At 41.6% G+C, this 18,787-nt stretch overlaps 1 protein-coding gene across 1 annotated transcript in view; it reads right to left on the bottom strand.

The window, feature by feature from the left end:
• Positions 1-8,105: 8,105 nt before the first annotated feature.
• GAS7 (growth arrest-specific 7) overlaps positions 8,106-18,787 on the bottom strand; it is a 65,658-nt gene continuing 54,976 nt past the window's right edge. The window contains exons 11-15 of the mRNA XM_010568754.1: positions 16,838-16,966; positions 14,728-14,851; positions 12,258-12,337; positions 9,788-9,886; positions 8,106-9,052 (exon numbers count right to left, since the gene is read on the bottom strand). Coding sequence (XP_010567056.1) covers positions 8,939-9,052; positions 9,788-9,886; positions 12,258-12,337; positions 14,728-14,851; positions 16,838-16,966 — 546 coding nt within the window. The 3' untranslated portion in view covers positions 8,106-8,938. The remainder of the gene's footprint in view (positions 9,053-9,787; positions 9,887-12,257; positions 12,338-14,727; positions 14,852-16,837; positions 16,967-18,787) is intronic.

Here is an 18,787-nt window from a genome sequence, read left to right as displayed (position 1 = left end):
TATTAACAACAACATTTTACAACAGTGTTTTCTCTTCAATTAAGCTACAAGATGCACACGGAACTTCCAGGTAAAGGACTGACCAGGTGTAGAAGACTTACAAATCATTTAAAGAATGCCCATTTCATGGCAGCTGCTTTCAGACTGATCATGGTCAGCTTGCCTGCTTGTTTAAGAAAAAAACCCATGTAACTACAGGTGTTTCTTAAATTGATTTCCTAATAAAAATGAAATTTTAGGGACTGTACTCATCTGAGTATCATGCAAAGATCTGAAAAGGATAAGTACAAGTAGATTACACCCAAGTGATGTGATTGTAAATTCATGCAGCATTAAGCTGGTATCAACAAAGCAGTACATGTGCATATGGCACCCCAAGTGTTCTTTGATGATACTGCATTCAAAAGGTGTGTGGCTTTGGTAGGAGAAAAAGCAACTGGGTAAAGACAATTCCATGCTCAATGTGTCTCTGTACAGTTTATTTTACAGGAGATGAGATGAGCACTGTGGTGCATATAAACTTGAAGAACAATATAGGAAAATACAGTTTAACCATATGAAATTGTTTTACAGTAAGACAGAAAAATTATGTATAGGAAATGCCTTCAACACTGAAGGACAAGATCCACAGCTGACATTAAGTAGCTTCCACCAAACTCCACCAGTTTACCCGAGCTGAAGATCTGCCCCTTAAATCTTTTCTGCATTTGACTTCTTAAGATCAGTAAGTGATTCCTTCATGTATCCTTATGGAACAAAAGCCATCCTACAATTTGCACAATGATCCAAGATTTACTAGTTACCCAGACAGAGGCTGCATGATACATAAACTTATTTAAGGGTCTATTCAGCCAAAATTTATGGAAAGTTATAAAATTTTGGTTAAACATCTTTAAAAATAAGTCATTAGTACTGGCAAAAGACAACTTTCCTAGAAATTTAGAAGTATTTAGCAAAAGTACACAAAAAGGACCAAATAAGCGACTTTATTTTAGTAGAAAACTCTGTTTTAGTGTATGACTGGTGATCTGGCCTGCCTTTGAATCCCTGCTGTTAAGAATGTCTGCAGAACTGTTCGGTGGATTTTTCACACTGTCTTGGGCTGACAAAAGAAAGGAAACGATCTAAGGAGGAAAAGAAAATTCTTGTCCAATACTAGTACCTGCTTTTTTCATAATGGATAGAGGTTGCTGTCCCTAAGGAGTGTTTTTGACCTGCTGGAGTAAAAGAGCAGTAAATGGACATCCAAATTCCTTAGGCTATTCTGAAAATCTCAGCCGTCACATGAAAAAACTCCGAAGGAACAAGGAATTTCAGGTGAAGTGTTCCCAAATTCAAATGACTAAGATTGTCAGGCCATGCAGATGTGAGATCCCTGAAATTACTATTCAGCTTTAGACCTCCAGTACCAGAAAATTTCTTCTCAGCAACTGCTTTAAAAAAAGAATAATTTTTTTTTTTATTTTACACATTAAAGGCCTACTTAGGCCCCAAATGCCACTTACTCAACTATTTTTATGCAGAATTCCCTGCTTATTCTACTGAGACCCCTATACTGATGGATGTGTCAGAAGATTAGGTTAGCAACGCTCCTTCAATGCAGTTGCTTTTAAGTCTAACATTTTCTACACCATTTTCAGCACTGAGAATTTAGGATGACTGTGCTGGACAGTAAATGATGAGTGAGACAAAGGCAGGTCTACTGGATATGTGGATGTCCTAAAAGAGTGCACAGTGCAGAGCAAGGAAGGAGGGTTAGGAATCCTGCACAGATCTGTGCATACTGGCTGCTCCTGAGTTTGGGGAATTTTTAGAGTGAATCTGTGTATTTTACATGCTTGTAGCAGATACAATTTAAAGAGGCACTTCAAGGGGAACTACTAGCAGAATTTTAATAGGGTTGTGATACAAGCCATTACTCAGTTACTTGTTAAACCAGTAGCCCTGAAAGACTGCATATATTCAAAATCATAGTCTTGTCCACTCACTAAACCTGAATACAGCAGCTGAAAAGCTTTTGTTCTGAATATCCACTGAGTTTGTCTCTTACGACGCACCTGAAATAGTTCAACTTAATGTAAGTTGAGGGAATTACATTTGAATGTTTCAAATTTATATATTTTTTCTGTAATTATTATGTGGTTAACCTAAGACTTATTTTTTATTGGTCTATGAAAGATTTTATCCATGTACAATTTTTAGAATCAGATGCATCATTAGGCACAAAAGGTTTCTGCCTTGAGGAATGCATGGGATTAGAGATTCAAGTCAAATTGTGCTATGTGTTGGTCCCTTCAGAAAAAATGTCCAGGAAGAAAAAATAAACTGTGACTAGCACAAAAAGGAGTCATTGCACTTCCAAACCTGGTGGCTGATAAGAAAAATCCAAAACAAACCCCAAAATAACCTCTCCAAAAAGCATGCACTTACCACTTTCAGAAAATATCCAAAAGCATGAAGCTTGGTCAGCACATTAAAGCAACAGAGACATTCTATGAAAATTCAAAATTAAAGAAAAGATCCTGAAAACTGGTGTATCTCAGTGATGGAAGGTGGGCTATGGTAACAATGAAGAGGGAAAAATAAGAATTGAAAGATGCACATTTATATGAATAAGATTATTGTAAGACAAGTAATGAGTATTATTTATACAATAGTGCTTCTCAGGAAAAGACAAGGATTTGCTGATGGGAAAGGCTTCATCACTGTTATGCAACAGAAAGACTGTGTGCTCCAAGCTCCTGGAGAATACCTGCACGCCAGGCTTGACAGATTTCCACCTGACTTACAGTCAGTTCAGTGCAAGGGTGCAGGACGTCACAGTGCTGCCAAATGCCAAAAAACATTCTGTAGTCATCAGTGTGGCATTGCCACATACCCATCTCCCACTGGCACAACCAGGTGCTAGTTTGAGAGCCCTGTACCAAGCAATAGATACAAGGGAACGTTTCATCGCTGATTTTCATGTGCTAAGTAAGCAGAATTCGGAGAGTGATGAGCCTGTTACTGTCCCCATCAGGGTCTGAGGAGGACGAGTACCTCATGTTGAGAAGCTCAAATGCCACCGGGGCGGCTAAATATTTTCCTGCCCTATGTGTCTGTTTTTAATTTGAATCTGCCTGTGACTATTGCCCACCTGGTTAAGTTAAATGCGACTAGCAGGCTCCTCTGGTAAAATGTCAGACAACTCTGCTGTGCAAAAGACAGCCGTCAGCCGTTCCCTACCACTGTACGAGTATGGGAGGAATGCCCACACAGCAAGAACCATTCACAGCAACGCTTCGGCAACCTCTGGGACCTCATTCTGCTATTTCAACACATGCTGGGTAGCAAAAAGCTTACAGACTTTCCAGAAAGGTCTGTGATCAGGAAAGCTCATTATTTTGAAAACTGCCTTTTTGACACTGTCTTTTGAAGAGCTAGTTCTTGCAAAGCAGAAATGTAAGGGTGACCAGGACTGCCTCCAGGACATCAGACTCTGCCATCTCTGGGAACAGACCCAGCAGGCTGTACTAGTGCAAAAGAGCACACTAGCTCCTATAAAATAGCAAATATATTTTCAATTCAGAAGGAAACAATCAATTGATCACACCAAGGAGTCACATCTACTCATTCCAGGGGGACCTTCAAGGTGCTGGTCTGGATTTCTTAAGGTGCTTGATAGCGAAGGACCCACCTGGGTAAGCAGTGCTCTTTTTCTCCCTGTGTGTGACTGAAGAAATAGATGGGCAGAGCTACTATTTCACTTAATTTTGGATTTGGGTTTTTACAGCTGCATCAGAAGGTGAGCTGTAGGCCCATGGTCTAGAGCTGCGCTCCTACCACAGCCTGACACAGGGTCACTCGTGGAGCTGCTGGGAACTGCACACATAGCAGCTAGGACTTAAACATTAAGTATTTGAGGTTCTCATTTCTTAATGTTTACCTTATACATGTACTCAACGACTAAGGATAAAAGAGGCTTGTGCCTATTTGTTAGCCTGATTTTCAAAGTCTCTTAACGTGTACATGCTCCTTGTTGTATTCCAAGAAATCTCTGAGTTCCAAGCACTTCCGAAGAGCAAGTGAAAAGAAGAGTGCACATTTCTACATAAAGAGTCTGACTTGCAGCAAATATTTAAATAATGACATTAAAAACAGGGACAAATTTAAAGAGGTTCTGAGGTCTGAGAAATTATGACTGCTACTGAGCATATAAGAGTTTCCTTTGAATGCTTTACAGAAAATTCCTGTTAGGACCCCCCCTGCCAAAAAAAACCCCAACCAAAAAAAGAGGTGATCTGAGCGCAGTTCACTGTCACAAGACAGCTACACATGCTGACATTACAGCATAGGGCTGTCAGTTAAACAAAAAGCAACTAATGCTGCAACACAAAACTGCGTAGATGCATAAAGGGTAAGGAGAACCAGAGCTCAAGTTTGCATGCTGCCTGTTATGCACAAAAGGAAGAACAACTTCAGTGTTTACCATAACTGTGCAATATGAGGGGAGCACAGCTACCCCACAGCAGCTCAGGCACGGCTGCAGAAGGGCGAAAAGTATTCTAGAAACGTAAGAGGGATTTCCATATGACTTTCACTGCTGTTACAGTATTTTAACTTCTCTTAAAAAAAATTAAAGCTATCACTAAAGATCCCAGTGTCAAATAATGAAATAACATTCCTATAAGGGAACAAGTGAAGTCTTTCAAAAGATGTTCAACACACAGAAGTGATGAACAAACTTGAGTTATAGACATGAGTGAATCTGGAGCAGATTGGAAATCTGAGAATTACACCTTTTTGGATGTTGCTCTGTGAAAGCAACTGGAATCTTGCCAGTGATGAGAGAAGATTGCACTTGGCCCACGTGGTAAAGGACTTATCGCTTTCAGAGCTCATTAACTCCAACAGGAATCAGCCAACAGCACTGGATCCAGAATGAGTTCTGTTAGGAAATGAGCTGAAAGAATACCTTAGAGAAAGACTTCCAACAAGGACTCTCTGTTGAGTAAACTATGCCAGAAGATGGCTTTGAAGACATAGGTGGACTGGTATGGATGATGAATAAAATGTTCTCATTCTGTGCAGTAGCTGAGGTTAAAGCTGGTAAGCACCTCAACAGCTCTGGCACCAGAGTCAGGACACTCAAAGGATTCAAAGCCATAGGAATTCATGAAGCCCTTGAGCTCAGACAAGGGCCAAAAGGCTTTGGCTGAAGCAGTGATCACCAGGGAGCCAGAGGCTTGACAGCACAAGACAAGTATGTGACAGCATCACTTAGACAAAGAGGGAGCTCCACAGGAGCTGCAGGACTCCTGAAACAGAGGCAGCTTCAACAAAGACCCGGGCAAGGAGAGCTACCAGATAAGAATGAGAGGCAAATTCCCACTAATTGTACCTATTCAGGTGAAACCAAACAGTACTAATCGAAAGCTCACATTCTGCTCTGTGACCACAGAGCCGTATGAAGATGTAAGACAGCCTTGTCACTCAACAAAAAAAGACTGATACCTGTAGTGACTGAAATAGTAAAAACTTGCATCATGTGTGTGAGCCCACCTGCCAGACGAAACAAAATGACCCTTAAGCTCAGTACCTATGGAGGCAAGGGACTTACTTTGCTATTCCCATCAATCAGTTACATTGCAACATCATCATGCTTTTCATGTGCTAGCTATTTTAACATAACATGAAGCTTGATTGTGCTCTGGAGAAGAAGCTGTTTAGGATGAGCTATTGCATGAGGAAAGACTGGGTTCAACTTCATTTTTGCAACTCAATGGAACATGAATAGAGCAATGCTGAAACTCCCAAAGTTACCTTGTTAGGAATGAACACGAGGGCAGGCATCCATGCTTCCCTTCAAACATGCCACTACCTTCTTTGAAGACGCTGTCCGTTCAGAAGCACAGGTGCTCCAGCACTCCCTGACTTGTAAGGAATCACACTGTCCAGGATCCATCAGCCAGAGAAGTGAATGAGCCAGGTAACACTGATCCCACTGTCTGCAATGTTGTATCTCAAGGGAGTATCATCTTTTGCAGGAAATAAGCTGGAAACTGTCTACAAGCAACAGCAAAACTTCCCTAACACTTCCAGTCATTAAAGTCTCGTAGAGGAAGCATCTTACCCATTGCAGAGCAGCACTGCGTGAGAGTTTGCTGGGCCGGGTAAAGATTAACAGGCGGGTACAAGTGCTCTCCTCAGTTTATCAAAGTGAAAAAGAGATAGAGACTCCATCAAGAGAATTATCATTCTGTGCAGCTCACACATGCCTGCAACATTTCAAATGGACCAAAAACTAGAAGTAGGAAAACCGTCTGGAAATAAAACAAAAGGGGAAAAAAAATTTATCAGAAAATACAACTGAGAATTGAGAGCACCTTAAATACACCTTAGTAGAGGAACCAAAATACATTTCAGTCCTCAGAGAAACCTGTGCTAATGGACAATATTTCCAGTCCAAAATGGATAAAATAATAAACATCTTTAAAGAAAGAGGAAAAATAAAGTGTAATTGCTAACAGATTATTTCAGATATTTATTAAGGAGACTACTGTATAAAGTGCACAACTAGCTTGGTTTTGCAATCAAAACAAGAATGTGGTGAGGTGTCATCGAGACTGCTCACTTTAATTTACAATACAGCTTAGAATACAAGGCTTGACCTGAGATGCAGCTCTTAAGTACTCCAGTTATTTTTGGCCATTGAACTTCTGAAAGCTCACCCTGCACCTGTGGTTTATTAAAAAAAAAAAAAAAAGAAAAAGTGCCTGTCCTCCAAAGTGCATGGTAGAGATAAGAAAAGTATACATTGGTATGCCAAAAATAATTAAAAAAATTAATAGGACAGAAAGGGAATCAATAGGAAGACTGAAAAAGAGATCATCATGAAACTTCCCTGCTTTAGCAGCAGAAGAGGAGTCTAGGGAAACGTACGTACTCTAACTGAGCTCAAGGACTATGCAACACTTAGGCAAACCATGTTTCATTTGTATTGCAATGGTCTTTGCAGGAATTTAGGAGAGACTCTGATAACAGTGTGCTGGATGCTTCCAACACCAAGATAAAATAGTAGTCAGAAATTCAGAAGTGTTTAATGAAGTACAGTACAGGAGGAGTCACACCAGGAACAGCGATCCTGAGCATGCAGCGGTCATGGCATTTCACCTGCCAACATGCAAAGGTTTATAAAGGTTAACGATGCAGCAGAGAAGTGGGTTCTGGAGGCATTTGTAAGACAGGAATTAATCTATACTGGTAAAGAGATGGTTGAGAAAAAGGAAACAATAAGAAAATGCAACAGAATTCAGTTTTAAATAAACCAGAAAAATAATCACTGCAACAGTATTAAAAATGTTTTTCAGATAAGACTTCTCTGTGCCTGAGTTTGTAAAGGGGAATATTAATTCTCAATGATCTAATCAGAGCACTTTGAAGCGGGTGAACAAAAACCTAGAATAGTAATAGAACAAAAGAAGGATGCAATTTTGGTGCTGGGGAAAAAAAGGATGGTAACCATGACACAAAGTGGAACATAACTGTGGATCAAATGAATAGTACGGTTTGGGAAATTGTAGGTAACAACACAGTAAACACTGAGTAAAGGCCACAGTGGTGAGAATCAAGGTTTCTGCTCGATCTAAAGCAAGAATCTTAAGATTCTTGGTATTGTATGAAACGCTGAAAAATATATTAACAGCAACACTGAATAATCAATCAGAAATAACAGCAGGAGAAGAAAATTAATACCTTTTCAAAACCATTCTCCAAGCTACATAAGACTATGTGCCAAGAGCAGCGATGAATTTTTGGTAGTTTGTGGTAAGGGTAACAAAGGAAGAACTCTAAGGTTAAGAATCTGATGCTGCAGAAGTGCTGGGCACCTACATCTACTTTTAATGCAATCTAGCATCACAGATTCATGGCACCTTTGAAAATCAGGCTCTAAAAAGAGAAATCCTACAATTTAGCTGGACAAACATGGTAATTAAAGATACCTAAAGGCTGTGATATTCACCTGAAGGAACCAAGAAAGGGCAATTTAAACCTGGATCCCAAATACAATGTCAGAGGACTGTCTTTAAGGAGATTCTGTGAGAAACATCTTGCATAACCAGGAAAGGTTTTGAACATCTCCTTTATTCCTTGGTATATAACCTCTTTCTGTCATTGAGGGCACTCAGACAGCTAATGAGGTAGGTATAGCACAACCAAGTCTTTCCTGATAAATAACAGTGATGGTAACACTTTCAACCTTATTGATTGGCCTAGAACAGAAATCATGATGATAATGGGTTTATGTATCCCTGAGAGGGAGTATAAAACAGGAAGAACAGGAGTCTTCTCCATAGATTTTGGGAGAAGGGCCATCACTTCACTGCCATGGTGGGACACTGTGTTATATGAAATGAATGTATTCACACAACATTGCTGCAAGATATGCGTGTTTTATAGATGGGGGTGCCAGAAAAGTTAATTGACTTGCCTGTGGCCATGAAAGCAGTCAGTGACAGACCTGGGATTCATGATCAGGACTTCCTTGCCTCCTGCATCATGTTCAAACAGTTATCTACTTGCTGGCCAGAGGCTCACTGCATGGTTGTTCTAACATACTGTATAAAGATAGTCATGCAAGGGATGTAGCACAAAGTCACTGAAGAACAGAGTTCTCTCTATACCAGAAAGCAGATTTCTTCTGGAAGCTGCGTGCAATTGGGAACCTCTGGTGGGAAGCACACATCTGGTTTCTTCACCCTGGAATGTCTGGTGCTTAAGGCTTAGCACAATGAGGACCATTTTAATGACTAAATGTAACAGAGATAGCCCGTACAGGCATAAATTACAAGCTGTCTGGTAGTGGAACAACCTTTTCCCTATGCTCTTCTGACTCTTAAAAACAAAAACATTAGCCTGGTTAATTCAGTGGACTCATCACGTACAACTATAGATCAGTCTATATTTCCATGTCCACAGGTCGGATATCTCCAGTTTTGTGTTCTTTTACCCACAGTTCCCTGTCTTTGGCAGGATCCACTTTCCGAAGCAACTGATCCACGAGCTCTACTGTCTAAAATGAACAAAAGAAGAATCAAAATGTCAAGGGCACATTTCAAGCACAGTCAGTCATTGCTCTGAAGCGTAGACCAGCTATGGGCACGCCTACGTTGCATTTGCAGACAAGTGAGAACCGAACATACGTGAGACTCGGTGGACAACAGCCAGATCTGAATGTGAAGCCTCGTAGCAGGAAGCAAAGAAGAGGCAGACTATTAACGTCAAGCAGAGACAGGCTTTCTATGCCAGCATTGGACAGTTGGTCTCTGACTCCTGTCCTGCAATCTGTACCTTACATGAAATACAACCATGTACTGAGGTCGGCATACATCCCCCATATTTTAATATTTAAAAACTAGCCAGTTTTTTAATACAGAAAAAATACATACTCTCTCCTCCAACAGTGAAACTATTTACCATCTTCCTTGCAAGAATAGATGACCTCAAGGAGCAGTGCATCATGCTGCGAGAGCTAATAATGGCTCATGCTGCCCAAATGTAATTCAGTTCACTGTGTCTCCGCCAGCAAAAAGCTGTGATCCAGCAGTATGAAATGTAAACAGGATCAGAGACTATTAGAAGAGCAGGACTGCAAGGTGGCAGTACCGTACTGCTGCAAACTAACAAGCTGACCGCATACACTTTTCACATCTCCTTTTGATACAGGTCAGTCAGATCAGAATAGGGACCATTCTGCCCAGCTGAAGTGCAGTAAAGACCAAAGGGTCTGAACAAAAAGCAGACTTACGCTTTGGTTGAACATGTCTGTCTCATGCCGCAGCTGTGTATACTGGCAAAGATGCTGCCGAATCATCTCCACCCTTTCAACTTCTAGTCTTTCAAGCTCCTAGACATGAAGAAAAACAAGTCCATATTTTTTTTGAAGGCCCAGAGAAAGGATGACACACAAAAGGTTGCCACTCAGTACGATACTACCCCAGGGACATGCTTTGGAGCTGAAGTCTGTGGTTGCACATCCCTACAATTTGCAGAGTATCAGAGACAGCAAGCAACAGAATTCACTTCAGCCTGAGCTCAACGATAGAAAAGAAGGTCGAAACCTTTCCAAAACTGAGACAACCAAGGCAGAGAGACTGTCTTCAGGGACACTGCAAGCAAGAGGGAATCTGTTTCCTGCAAGAAGCTTTGCATGTTTTGTTGCTAGCTCCAGAAGTTACAGTCATTCCTTGGGGAAGCAGGAGACCACGTTGGGGTGTATGGCTCAGAGGGTCTGACTGCCTCGGTCTAACCAGACACCTGTAAGAGCAGTTCTATCTGTTCACCAGATGATGAGCTGGGACAAGTCTCCACCTCATTCAGCTGGCAATAAGCAGATGCCAGCAACACTTTAGTTGAAAGGTAGGTGATTTCTAACTTTCCTCCTGATTTTTTTCTGCCTCCCTCTTCTCCTGGATTCTGATACTATACCCCAAAATCTGCATTTAGTCCCTCCTTGTCTGAGTGGCAGCAGTGGAAGCAGCATGCTATGAAGTCTGCCTTTAAAGACATATACTGTAATGGACTTTGCTGTATCACTAGAAAGCTCTGTATTCACAGGCACATCAACGGGGTCGAATCTTAATAAAAACTGCTTTCAGAGGGCATTTCTGGTGTCCACTTACTGGGCATCATTGTGAAGTGCAACCTGAGCACATACAAGCAGGCAGGTTGCTACATTGCCTTTCCTGTGCTATCAGCAATTTGCTAAATGCCTTTTGGGAAACAGATTCTTCATTACAGCACAAAATTCTCAGGTAGCAGACCATCTGCCTGCAGAGGAAGAAGAGCAAAGGAGCTTATGGTATGGACAGGTCTGAAATAGACTGAGCTCCTATGGCTGTTGCTGGTTGATGTACTCCCCTATGGAAAAAATGGCCTACTTTGAACACAGAATCCCTTACTTAGGGCACAGATGTGCAGGACCAGAACACTGAACCCAGTGTGCTAGTGCTAGTAAGCATGCCATATGCAGAACATGCATTGTATCTGCACTAGAAACTTCAGGGAGGAAGGTATGCAAGGAAACACAAATCTTCAGAACTTGACTCTTTCAACTTTCTATAGCATATGAACTAATCTGTACCTGAGTTGATCAGATGCAGACTGTTTTTCAATTTAGATTTTATATTCATGTATACCAAGACTCACCTTCAAATCCTTCTCAGAGTGCGTTTCACAACTGAAAAGCCTGCTGTGCAGCCTGCAGGCTACGACTTCCCTTTTGAGCTATCTACTAGCACATTTCTGAGTTGTCCTTCTACAGGAGCAAATATGCAGCTAACATATACCTGGCTGTATCTGGACACAGTGGCACTGATGGTCAATATCATTTGCATCAGTGAGAAACCACCAGTGAAGGTGACAGGAGAATCAGATGCCTTATGTATAGGAACAGCCAACTTTTTCTCTCTTGTTCTGTTTTTGGGGAGGTATCTGCCTCCTGGTGTTCCACTCACCCATCTGCCTTTATTTATTTACTGCAGTTAAAACATTGCACTGACACACTTTCAAATGATGAGCAATTTATTACCCTGCTCCTTATTAGGAGGAGTTCACAGTTTTGTGTATGTCCAATGAGAAAAACACATGCAAAAGACATTTTTATTTCCCACTTTTGAAAGCAATTGGCTGTTGTCCAGAAGGGCTCTAAGGAATGACAAGGGAGGAGCCCTAAAGCCAAAGTACAGGTATTTCAAGGAATACAGCACATCAAAGCTGTATCTTGGCATCCTGGTGACTAACCCCAAAGGTATACACCCTTAAGGTGTATTCTGTGAGCTGTGTTATCTTCTGAGAAACAGAACAATAGGCAATTGAAGCATACCTCTTCTAAGCTGGCAATACTCAAAATTTCAAAAAATTTCAAAAGAAATTGTAAAATCATGGAATAAAAGAATTCATTAATATATAAATGGATTCAGTGATTTATCACATTTTTCCATGTCTACCTTGTGCATTACTTCATCCTTGCTGGGGACAGTTCCAGTATTCTGGCCCCTAAGCAGACCTGAACTGGTTTAACACCTTCTGCAAAGAAACAATTATTTCTTCCTTCCCCTACTGATATGAATTTTTCTTAGAACTGAGAACAGGAAATACAATGGGAGATTTATCACCCAATTTTTCCCATTGCTTTGCACTGTAACTAGCTATGAGTGATGTACACTATTACAATTTTGCAGAGTTATCCATGTAAGATGCTACAGAGAATTACATACCAGAGTGGTGGTCACCATTTCCTCAAACCATTTGGACTGGGCTTGATTGTAAAGATCCACACAGCGCATCAGGTCATCTCCTGAAAAGTTCAAGATAACAACACATTAGTCTTCTCTAGCCAGTGTTAGGAGCTTCAGAGGAAATTGCAGTTCAGGTTTTGTGGACAGACCCAAAGGGTTTGAATGTCAGTCCTGGTGGAGCTGAAGGCAGTTCTGTTACATGGTATTTGTTACATGCAACAAAATTTCAACAAAATGCATGCACTTTATGTGTGGTAAAAGATCAGTGATTGGGAGAGAAAGAATGAGTAGGAAAGACAAGATTTTAAACGGAAAATATGAATGTTAAGTAATATTTTACAAAATGCCCAGAACTATGAAAGCAAGTTACTTCAGTTAAAAAAATGGTCATAGACATAAAGTTATATCTGAAAAATAAAATAATTAAAATGGGAAATCAATAATAATGAGTTATTGAGCTGCATGGTAGGACTCTGTAGCTGAGACTGCATTCGAAGACAGGTCTGCTTAAAACTGGAGCGAAGCATCAGGCTTAAGATGTCTGAGATCGAGGGATGCTTATTTGCAACCTTCACCCAGTTGCACACTCATGCATTCTCCAGCCTCTGAAGATGCATGATTCCAGTCAAGCTCTAGCTTCCCTCCATATTCAAGGCAGTTTTTTTATTTGTTGCAGGACCTCTGACAGAGAGGGAAAGGTGGGTGAAAAATCTGGAAGGCGTGTCTCAGAGATTACTGCTTTCTGGCTCATAAATTCTCCTTCTTCTTTAAATGAGGCTTAACTACACTTTCCCTAATGGTTTGATGCCTAGGTCCAGGGCTCAAATTCATCCTGTTCTTTTAGGTGCAAGAAGGTCTTTATACATTAACCAGGAATGAATCAAGCTTTAAGAACAGGACTCCATAGACCAAACAAGTGTCAAAGAAGTAAGTGCATCTGGAAGTCTCTGGTGGACTTAGAACTTGGGGTGGCAACCAAAGTCTACGAAGAAACCAGGACTGAGGGCTTAAAGCTTGGCAATAAGCTTATCCACCCAGACAGGGGATGCCTAGGCTGACATGACAAGTCTGAACTAATGACTTCCACACTCCAGGAGGCTCCTTGGGAGCTATCTGACTTGGGGTTCTCCTCCACCCACCCGAGTGAATCTGAGCCACTGTACAGCCAGGAACATGAAAGCAATGAAACAAACAAAAAATCCATGGGAGCAGAAAGCAACACCACATATCAGTAACCAGTGGGATCGTAGAAGGGCTCTGGTCTAGAGCTCTCTGGTCCTATTGTCCACTTACAGCCGGGCTCATTTCAAAGACAGATCACTACATGCTGCTGCTGTGCGTACTGCAAGCACCCCAACTGGGCTGCTGGGTAGCACTAAATGCAAGGATGGGACAAGTCCTCCCCTGGCATGCACTGTAACAGTGGCAAAAAGTCGGGGAGAGCAATGGGGAGACTCACACCAAATTCTGGGTTAATCCCATCTGATCTTCAGCTGTCCCTTGCCTGTTCAATAAATATCTATTACAATTTCTGAGGAGTCAAGAGAACACAGAGAGGCTGTGAATTTGCGGACGGATAAAAAGCGTCTCTCATGGAGCCTCCCGTCGCTAACACATAACTTTTGTTTCTCCTCAAATGGTTGTCTATGCATGGTAACCCTGCGAATGACTCTTCTCAGTCTCCTCAAAACCCAGACAGGCTATCCTGGAAGTTTTAAAAGCTTCAGAACTATGAAGGACCACTCTGGCAGGAATGGACCTATGAAAGGATGAAACATGGAAGCCCTAGTTAAAACATATTTTCAGCAAAGGTACTAACAGAGCTGCACATATCAGCTTTGCAGATCTCAAGAAAGACAGTTCCTGATGGATCCTGTAGAAGTGGTTTGAGCCTCTGTAAAACATGCATAGGTCACATCAAGTAGCTGTGTCCTCAGTACAGTATAGCACACACTACTATATCCTCAGTACCCCTTGAACAGAAACCATTTTAATCACGGAGTAGCAGTGGAAAAAAGACAAAAAGTTCACTTTCAAGGAAAAAGACAGTAATAGGAAGCATAATAGGCACCCGCATAGCTGTGGGTGACTGTGATTTAGGAAAGAAACAAGGAAGGAACTATGATTTAAGGAAGAAACATCCTCAGCTGAGCTTCTTTGAATCTGACTTTGAAAGTTTCACAAACATTCAGTTATCTCAGCACATTTTCACAAAACAAAAGGACGATTCACCCTCCTTTTACTGTTCTCACCCCGATTATCAAAATCATCATTTTATGACAACTAACATGGAAAAACTGCGCTTGTTTCTTCAGAGGACTTAATACCAAACAGATTTGTAGCACTTTGTAGCTACAATATTGAAAAACAAGAAACATGCAGGGGGATGGGCAGTTGCATCCCGCAGGGCTGTGCTTGCCTCCCAACGCTGATGGACACAGGTACTCACCTGCCTGAGTGGACTTCCGTCTCGCCTTCTTAATTTCCTCTTCTGTCTTGTTGCTGAGCTTCACCTCTAGCTGCTGAGTTTTCATTTCCAGATCCTTCTGTCTCTCTGTCAAGGCCTTCCGGGCCTTGGAGTAATTAAAGAAGAGTCACATGTTTTAGACGAAAAGAGCTGCCAGCTGCTGTCAGCCATCCAGGACTCCTTCACACAAGTATTTGTCAGTAAGAAGTCAGGGACTCTGCATAAAATTGAGTCCTAACTGGGATTCAAACTGGGATTCAAGTTCTTAGGACACCATGCGGTGTTCAAAGAAGTGTCCTACCACCATATAGAAGTTGTCACCAACAAATCACAAAAGCGTCTGAATTCTTCATAGGTTCTTAGAAAGGCACAGTACCAAAGTCATCATCAGACTTCCCTGTTTCTTAGTAACTTTCTCACTATTTCTGGAAGAAAGGGGAGCTGGAGCTTCTTCCAAATGTCTTAACCAGCATCACATAGACATCTCTTCCACTTGCTTTTCTTAGGATCTAAATTGTTGAAAGAATTTCAGGTACCTTACAAAATTTATTTTTAAGTACCTTCTGGATTCAATATACACTTGGAATAACAATAGGAACTTTTGGACTTATTTCAGAAAAACTAATTCAGGTTCATGACAACAGCAGTTTGTACTGTAGAAATCAAGAACCTGAGACCTGGTTACAACTGATTATTTAAATTACCTTACTTTAAAGTTCTTCAGGCTTTTAAAACCTGATTTACCAGTATCATTGCTGAACTTATACAGGCAAATTAGTAAAGTGTCTCAATGAATAAACATCATTACCACATATGCATGCTGTCACCTCATTTGCTGAGGTTGCCTAAATACATAAAATAAAAATAACTTGTTTTGCACAGATTTGTTATAAAATAGGTCACATTTGTTCTTTACCCAGTTAGTGTTTAAAACTAAATTTGGATGATATATTTTGTTAGCACCTTGCAGTCTCCTGCAGTCACACCAGCCTGCAAGTTACAACGCTCTTGAGGCATTACTTGTATTTTTTCAATTTGCAGTTTTAAAGACCCTGTGCTTGGTTCGGCAGGTCGCAAGAGGGAGCTGCAGAAAAGCAAACTGGTGAGAAGCTGTGTGCTTCATCAGGCACGCTACACACACGGCTTTTTCCTTTTTTTATTCCTTCTTCTCAAGGCTATTCTAATTCATTCTTTTCAATACCCCTACTGAGGACTGTGTTTCTTTGCAGATATGACTATGAGGAACTTACTGTTTTGCAGAAAAATGCCCTCCCTGCATACATACAGTCTAATAACCTTGTGTATCCTACAACAATTCTGTCCCCAGACAAACTTTCTCATGTGCACTCTGATCTTTAGTGAAAGCCCAAACAACCTTCTGGGTTGACTGAGCATGGTATTTTCCTTTCCATCTTACACCCAGGAGCAAACCGCATGAGGATACCATCTGGCATAAGCATCTTGGCAACCAATGCATGGGTATCCTGTTTCCTTCCAGCTGCTGATAAAAGGTATAACTCTCCCTAAATCACAACCCCTCAAACTATGGTGCTGCTGCTGTTTGGGTTTTTCAGGTGAGGATGTCTGCTGTGAGGTGCGGGAGATGGGAACTGGGGGAGGGTTTCTGACTTGCCATGCCAGGTTCGAGCTGCCTTCCTTGGCCATCTGCTTTTGGCCACTGCATCAGAGGATACTGAGCCAGGTGAGCCTTTGGCCTGACCCTGCTGCTATTATAAGGCAAGGTTTTTTAAATTTTGAGGGCAATAGATGTGACTTCTAGATGCACGCAAGCAAGGAGTATTTTCACCAAATGCATTAGAAATATATCATCCCAAATTGAGAAGGGGAGGATGAAGCAAAAAGCCAGTTCAGCAGTAATGTGTTAGCCCTGCCTGTAGCCCCCAGTTTCCCAAATCTCAGCTAAACAGCAAACAACGTCTAGGGCCTAGCAAAGCATAACTAACAGCAGAAAGCACTCAGCAGAAACCTTTGTGGTTCTTTGTGGCAGAACAGAAACTTTTCATGGGGCAGCTGCTTTTCTGTCCAAACCAGCAGTATCTCACAAACTCTCCAGTTTGTTCTCTGCTCCTACCTTTTCAACTGCTGCATAGCGGCTGGCCAGATGCTTCCGTAAGTCTGCAATATGGTGGTCACACTTCTTCATGTCTTTCTTAAAGTTCTCTCTGAAGTTGAGCAGGGGTTTCTCTACCTCGCTCTGAAGCTTGTAATGAAAACAAAAGAAGAAATGGCAATAATGAGGAGCCGGGCAGTAATTCCTGGCTCTTCTGCTGAGCAGACTCAGGGCAGAGAGGAAACAATACACATACCACCGCCAAATGCAGCGTCATACAGCAACACTTCTCTTCCCCAAGAGAGCTCTGAGTGAAGCTACTGCAAAACTCAACTCTTTGCAGGACAGCTCTGTTAAGGGAGTATTTACTGAAGGGAGCAAAAGGACAGAAATCTTGTCTTCCTCTCTCCCTGTTAAATCATCTCTCTCTTCTTACACAAAAGATCAAACTACAGACAATATCCAGAGCACTACTTGAGGTGCTCTGATTCTGGCCTAACTGATGCAACTTGCTTACTAAAGCCACTAACCTGACTGCAGTAAGGTGAGTCAGTGGACCATGGTGACACATCAGCGTTTCTTGTATAGTGAAAAGAGATCCAATAAGGGCACATTTTACTTACTTCTGTCAAGTATAAGGGAGCCTAAAGAGAAGTTCGAGTATTTAGTTGAAACTCTTTAAGTAGTGGCAAGAAATCACTGAAATGAACTCAGGAATGATCCATCAAGACCGCACATGTGACTTATCTCTTACAAGCAGGACTTAACAGTCTGTAATACTGAACTCTGATAGAGTTTGTGTCATACTGCTCTTTGTCCTTCTGATACACAGTTTTGACATCTAGGAAATGTGCTCTGAAGGTATACAGATATTTCACCTCCCCAGAAGCAACCAAATAATTCTTTTCTATTGTCCCTCCTGTGGGGATGCTAGACTCCGTCAATGCACATGAGTTGGGTACTGTCCTGGTTTCAGCTGGGATGTAGTTAACTGTCTTCCTAGTAGCTGGTACAGTGCTATGTTTTGAGTTCAGTATGTGAAGAATGTTGATAACAATGATGTTTTCAGTTGTTGCTCAGTAGTGTTTAGACTATAGTCAAGGATTTTTCAGCTTCTCATGCCCAGCCAGGGTACCTGACCCAAACTGGCCAACAGTGTATTCCATACCATGGGACGTCACATCTAGTTTAGGAACTGGGAAGGGGGGGGCAGGGATTCGCCGCTCAGGGACTGGCGGGGTGTCGGTCGACGGGTGGTGAGCAATTGCCCTGCGCATCATTTGTACATTCCATCCTTTTATTACTACTGTTGTCATTTCATTAGTGTTATCATTATCATTATTAGTTTCTTCTTTTCTGTTCTATTAAACCGTTCTTATCTCAACCCAGGAGTTTTACTTCTTTTCCTGATTTTCTCCCCCATCCCACTGGATGGGGGGGAGTGAGTGAGCGGCTGCATGGTGCTTAGTTGCTGGCTGGGGTTAAACCACGACAGGTCCGTAATCACTTAACATGGCCCACAGTACAGCAGTATCAAATAGTGCCTGAAAGCAAGTATTTTCAGTCTTTCTCCAGTGTTATTTTAATGGAGAAGGAACCTTCATTCAGGCTCAGTACAGCCTAATGGAGAGAGGCTACAAAGACAGCCACATCCCTACAGCACACATCCTAGAGAGTTTAAAAAAGCCTAAAGCAGAGCTTGTTTAGGCAGACAAAGACTGGCACCACAGTGATCTAATATGGTCTACAGCTATCTGAAGGTCAGATGCAAGGGTAATGGAGACAAATTCTTCTTTGTAGGGCCAGGCAATGTCACAACAGACAATTGAGCTTTGGGAGATTCAGGCTGAATGTCATTGGGGAAAAAAAAAAAAAAATCACCAGAATGGTAGCCAGGCACTGGAACAGGTTGACCAGAGAGCTTGTGAAATCTTTGTCCTTAGAGATATTCAAGACTTTGCTAGACAAAGA

This window comes from Haliaeetus leucocephalus, unplaced genomic scaffold (genome assembly GCF_000737465.1).
Source record: "Haliaeetus leucocephalus isolate CR32 unplaced genomic scaffold, Haliaeetus_leucocephalus-4.0 Scaffold252, whole genome shotgun sequence".
Classification (NCBI taxonomy): domain Eukaryota; kingdom Metazoa; phylum Chordata; class Aves; order Accipitriformes; family Accipitridae; genus Haliaeetus; species Haliaeetus leucocephalus.
This window is presented reverse-complemented; position numbering and strand designations above follow the sequence as displayed.